The following is a 5,189-nucleotide window of genomic DNA, read 5'->3' as shown; positions in this document are numbered from 1 at the left end:
CTTAACCCCCGCTCAACGCCCCCTCCCCTCCCCCCAGCTCTCCATGCCCGGCATGATGGACACCGTGCTCAACCTGGGCCTCAACGACACCATCGTGGAGGGACTGGCCAAGCAGGCCGGCAACGAGCGCTTCGCCCTGGACTGCTACCGCCGCCTGCTGCAGATGTTTGGTGACGTGGTGCTGGGCATCGAGCACGACGAGTTTGAGCACGAGATCGTGATGCTCAAGAAGAAGGCCGGAGTCAAGGTGGGGCTGACGAGGCTGGCAAGCTTTTTGGGGCCGCTGGGTGTGTGGGGCCGCTGGGACAATAGGCCGTGCTTGCACTGGGTTTGAGAGCCGGTTGTCTCTATCTGCCAATGCAGGCCAACTGCCCGGCCACGCACCATCCGCGCTCACGCATGATCCCATGCTCCCTTGCATGCTCCCTTGTGTGCATGCGTGCACACGCGCGCAAGCGCAAGCACGCACACACGCACACACACGCAGGCACGCACACACGCACACCAAACTAACTCCCCCCGCGCATCTCAGTTTGACTGTGAGCTGGGTGCCGACCACCTGCGCGAGCTGGTGTCGCGCTACAAGGAGGTGTACGCGCGCAACAGGCTGGAGCTGCCCCAGGACCCCTGGGAGCAGCTGCGCATGGGCATCGACGCCGTCTTCAGGTGGGGCGCTGCTCACAGGGACACCGCTGGGTGGGGTCCCCGCCGGCTTTGCGGGTGCAGCAGGGGGAGCAGGATCAAAGCCCGCCCACCGCCATCCTGCCGCCTTCTTGACTGGCCCTCACGCTCTCCTTGGGTGCTGCCGCTGCGCCCTCTGCTGATGTGTTGCAAACTCGTCCCTCCTTTCCCCTCTATAGCCCCTCTTCTAGCACTGCCAACGCGGCCCTCCCGCCCCTGTCCCCCACCCCCCCACCCCAGGTCCTGGAACATCCCGCGCGCCGTCAAGTACCGCGAGATCAACAAGATCAGCGGCCTCAAGGGCACGGCAGTCAACGTACAGGTAGGGGCCGGGTTGCAGCAGGGGTGCAGGGGGGGTGGGGCCTGCCAAGGGTACTCTTGGGGCCTGGCAGGTTTGGGGATGGCGGTTGGTCTCGGCTGCTAACACAGAGCGCACGCCTGGCTGCTCGCCCGCCTTATCTCGCTTGCCTGCCAACGCGCCATTCCCAAGCTGTAGCTCCCCATCCGCGCACCATGGTGCGCGGGTTTGGCCAAACCCCTGCTGACTGCCACGGCCTCTCAACCACTGGCTGCCCCGGACTCCCCCCTCCCCCAGGCCATGGTGTACGGCAACTACAACAGCGGCAACGGCGCCAGCGGAACGGGCGTGCTGTTCACGCGCAACCCCGCCACCGGGGAGGACCGTCTTTACGGGGAGTTCCTGATGGACGCACAGGGGGAGGACGTCGTGGCCGGTGGGGGGGGGTGTCGGGGGGGCCGTAGGAAGAGGGAGGGGCTCGTTGTGGACTTGGGACAGGGTCAAATATGATGTATGAATGACGGATGGTTTGCATGAGGCCGTTCGGTACCTCACCAGCGGGAGGCTGATGCCCAAGATAAGAGTGCTGTGGGTTATAGGGCGTTTTTGCAGTGCGCTGGCTCTTGCATTTTTCAATCCTACACTCCCCCTGCAGCTTTCGACTCCCAGCGCTGCGCCGCTTCTATGCCCAGTAATCACGCCCCTCCTCCAAACGCGGCCTCCCCGCTCCCCCCCCCCCCCAGGCATCCGCACCCCCACGCCCATTGCTGAGATGAAGGTGCTGATGCCTGAGATCTACCGCGAGCTGCACGACACGGTCAAGGGCCTGGAGGTGCACATGAAGGACATGCAGGTGGGCGGCACAGGGGTGGTGTGATCCAGAGCGCGTGTAGGGGCTGCACCTGGCTGCCGGCTGCATCGCCGGCCTGTTTTGGTTTGGACGGCCTAGCTGCTGTGGTCTTCTGAGCGTTGGTGTGGGAAGGGCACATGCTAGCCCCCCCGCTCACCTCTCAGCCCTTCCAAACAAACCTGCCCCCTGCACCCGACCTCCCCCCCCCAGGACACCGAGTTCACGGTGCAGGACGGCCGCCTCTTCATGCTGCAGACGCGCAACGGCAAGCGCACCGGCGCGGCCGCCCTGCGCATCGCCATTGAGATGGAGCGGCAGGGGCTGGTGACTGCTGACGAGGCGGTGCTGATGGTGGAGCCCCGCCACCTGGACCAGCTGCTGCACCCCATGTTTGTCAGCGAGAAGGTGGGCATTGGGGGGTGGGTGGGAGGCTGGGGGGCTGGGGGGCTGAGTGTGATGTTGACAAGCAGGGGTCTTACTGATATCAAACAGTATCAAACAGGTGACAAGGCACTCCATCAGCGCCCCGCTTGGCGCATGCCATGCATGTGCGTGTGTAAGCAGCGTGCGCGGCCAGCAGGGCACAGCACCACTCGACTCGCCCCAAGTCCTTGTCTCCCCACAAGTACCTGCACCATTTCACGTGCGGCCGCGCGCGTCCGCCCCCCCCCCCCCAGGCCTACCAGAGGGACGTCGTGGCAAAGGGCCTGGCCGCGTCCCCCGGCGCCGCAGTGGGCAAGATCGTGTTCACTGCGGAGGCAGCCGAGGAGGCAGCCAAGGCCGGGGAGCACGTCATCCTCTGCCGCACGGTGGGCCGCCTGTTGGGCGGGTCGTGTGAGTGGGCGGGTTGTGTTTGTGCAAGTGCGTGTGCGCGTGCGTGCGTGCGTGCGTGCGTGCGCGCGCGCGCGCGTGCATCCAAGTTGGTGTGTTCCTGCGCTTGTTGTGCGTAGGGCTGCGCAGACCTGTTGTTGCCCAAACAGTTTGATGGGTCTGTTTGATCTAGCAGGGGCCTTGATCGCGTGCCAATCACAGCAACATGCACCCTGGCACCCCCTCTATTTGCTGCCCTCCCCACTGGCTCCCTGCCAGTCAAACGCAAGCTAGCCGGCATGCGCCTGAAAAGCGCCTCGCCCATTGCACGCTCTCCCCCCACCCTGCAGGAGACCAGCCCTGAGGACGTGGGCGGCATGCACGCGGCCGAGGGCATCCTCACCAGCCGCGGCGGCATGACCAGCCACGCCGCCGTCGTGGCGCGCGGCTGGGGCAAGCCCTGCGTCTGCGGCTGCGAGGCGCTGCAGATTGACGAGAAGCGCGGCGTGATGACTGTGGTGGCCACGCACCAGGAGTTCAAGGCGGGTGCCTACATCAGCATCAACGGCGCCACAGGCGAGGTCATCAAGGGCGCCAAGCCGGTGCAGAAGCCGAGCGCCGAGAGCGGCGACCTGGCGACCTTCATGAAGTGGGTGGACGCGCGGCGCCGCCTCAAGGTCCTCACCAACGCGGGTGGGTGGGGTGGTGCTGGGCGCTGTGTGGGCGAGGGTGCGAGTGACTGCAAGGTTTGGTCCAGCACATACTATTCAGGGTGTGTGGGTCAAGGGAGGCGTGCGTTGAGGGTGGGGCTGGATGCTGTGAGCAGGTCAAGAGCCCACTGATGGCCGGCTCAACGTCAATGTTTCAATGGGACAACCCTCCGGGCCCCGCCTCTTGCTGGTCCGCTCGTCCCTGCCTGCACGCCCGCCCGGGGCTTGGCTCAGACCTGACGGCTCACCAGCCGCTGCAAGCACCTTTGTATATCTGCCACAAGCCCGACCCCAGCCTCGGCCTCCTCCTTGATCGCCCCCCCTTCAACAGACACCCCCGAGGACGCCAAGGTGGCCATCACCAACGGCGCCCAGGGCATCGGCCTCTGCCGCACGGAGCACATGTTCTTCGCCACTGCGCAGCGCATTGCGGCCGTTCGCCGCATGATCGCGGCCGTGGAGCTCAACTCTCCTCAGGCTGACGAGGCGCTGGCGGAGCTGCAGGGCTACCAGACCCAGGGTGAGGCGCGCGGGGTTTGGAGGCAAGGCACCGACCAAAGCGCAATGCGCTGCAGGCTTCGGTGGCTGCCGCCGCTCCGTCTGCCAGCGCTCAGGATCCGTGGTGTTTGGTTAATTTGGTGTCTCTGCATCAGGTCTCTCTTGCAGCCGGCTGGCCTGGTCACACCGCTTGCGTGCTGCAGCATGTGGCCACCTTGAGGGCTTTCACCCTGACCCTTGAACCTAAACACCCCGTCGCCCCATTTCGACCCTGCCAGACTTTGAGGGCCTGTTCCGCGCCATGGACGGCAAGCCCGTCACCATCCGCCTGCTGGACCCCCCGCTGCACGAGTTCCTGGTGGGCCGCGGCAGCAAGCCGCCTGATCTGCTGCACTGCACCCACCCTTTGGGTTGGAGGCTGGGGCCTTGGGCCACAACCCGTGGCCACGCTTCCTGAGAATGAAATTGGTATCATTGTTGTCTTCTGGTGCGCGGTGTTTCTGAAGGTGGCCGTAAAACATCAAAGCGCAACTCCAGACGCCAGACGTCTGACGCTGTACCCTTCCTGATGCTGCCCGTCACCGCAGCCCCAGGCCGAGGAGAGTGGTGCGTGTGGCGCGTGCGGCAGCGCCCTGGGCCGCCTGTGCGACCAGCTGGCCCCTGAGCTGGGTGTGGAGCCGGCCGCGGTGCAGGCCAAGCTGGAGGCCCTCAAGGAGTGCAACCCCATGGTGGGCCGCCCCTTGGGGGGGGGGGGGGGCTGGGGGGGCTGTAGGAGTCAGGAGGGGCCAGTGTTGGTGGTGCGACTGTATGAAAGTTGTATGGTCCCTAGCCTGGGCCGGCTGCGGCATTATTGGCTGCATGCACTCGCGCCGCTTGTCAATGCCAAGTCCGAGCTTGAGCAAGGCGCCTGACATTTAACCCCGCCACCCCCGTCCACTTTGCCCTTCACAGCTGGGCCTGCGTGGCTGCAGGCTGGGTGTGCTGCACCCGGACATCACTCGCATGCAGGTGAGCTGGCGTGCATCAACGCAAGGGTGTCGTGTGTCTGGGTGGGGGGCCCGCTGCCGGGCTGCAAGGCTGACATCACCGGAGCGTCAGCAGGGTGCTGACGGGCCTGGTGTCACATCTCCCTTGCTTTGGGGATTCCGGTGCGCAACTTTCAGCGCCTCACACCACTGTGTCTCACGCTTCTCCCCACCCCCATGCTAGGTGCGCGCCATCATTGAGGCGGCCATCCATGTCACTGGCGAGGGCTGCCGCGTGCACCCCCACATCATGATCCCCCTGGTGGCCATTGAGGACGAGCTGCTGCACCAGGTAGGGCGGGGGGAGGGGAGGGGGG

The 5,189-nt window shown here is 65.6% G+C and overlaps 1 protein-coding gene across 1 annotated transcript; it reads left to right on the top strand.

Annotated features, from left to right (window-relative positions):
- Nucleotides 1–43: 43 nt before the first annotated feature.
- On the top strand, nt 44–4,956 carry MNEG_13760 (pyruvate,orthophosphate dikinase; the record flags this gene model as incomplete). Its single annotated transcript, XM_014037768.1, has 13 exons — nt 44–247; nt 533–666; nt 922–1,003; nt 1,277–1,415; nt 1,723–1,832; nt 2,040–2,234; nt 2,507–2,638; nt 2,990–3,332; nt 3,681–3,869; nt 4,126–4,205; nt 4,435–4,575; nt 4,799–4,855; nt 4,924–4,956. The coding sequence occupies 13 exons, from the start codon at nt 44–46 to the stop codon at nt 4,954–4,956; spliced, it is 1,839 nt and encodes a 612-aa protein (XP_013893222.1).
- Nucleotides 4,957–5,189: the final 233 nt, after the last annotated feature.

Source organism: Monoraphidium neglectum, assembly GCF_000611645.1.
Source record: "Monoraphidium neglectum strain SAG 48.87 unplaced genomic scaffold scaffold04032, whole genome shotgun sequence".
Taxonomy (NCBI): domain Eukaryota; kingdom Viridiplantae; phylum Chlorophyta; class Chlorophyceae; order Sphaeropleales; family Selenastraceae; genus Monoraphidium; species Monoraphidium neglectum.
Note: the sequence above shows the minus strand (reverse complement) of the source record. Positions and strands in the feature narration are given on the sequence as shown.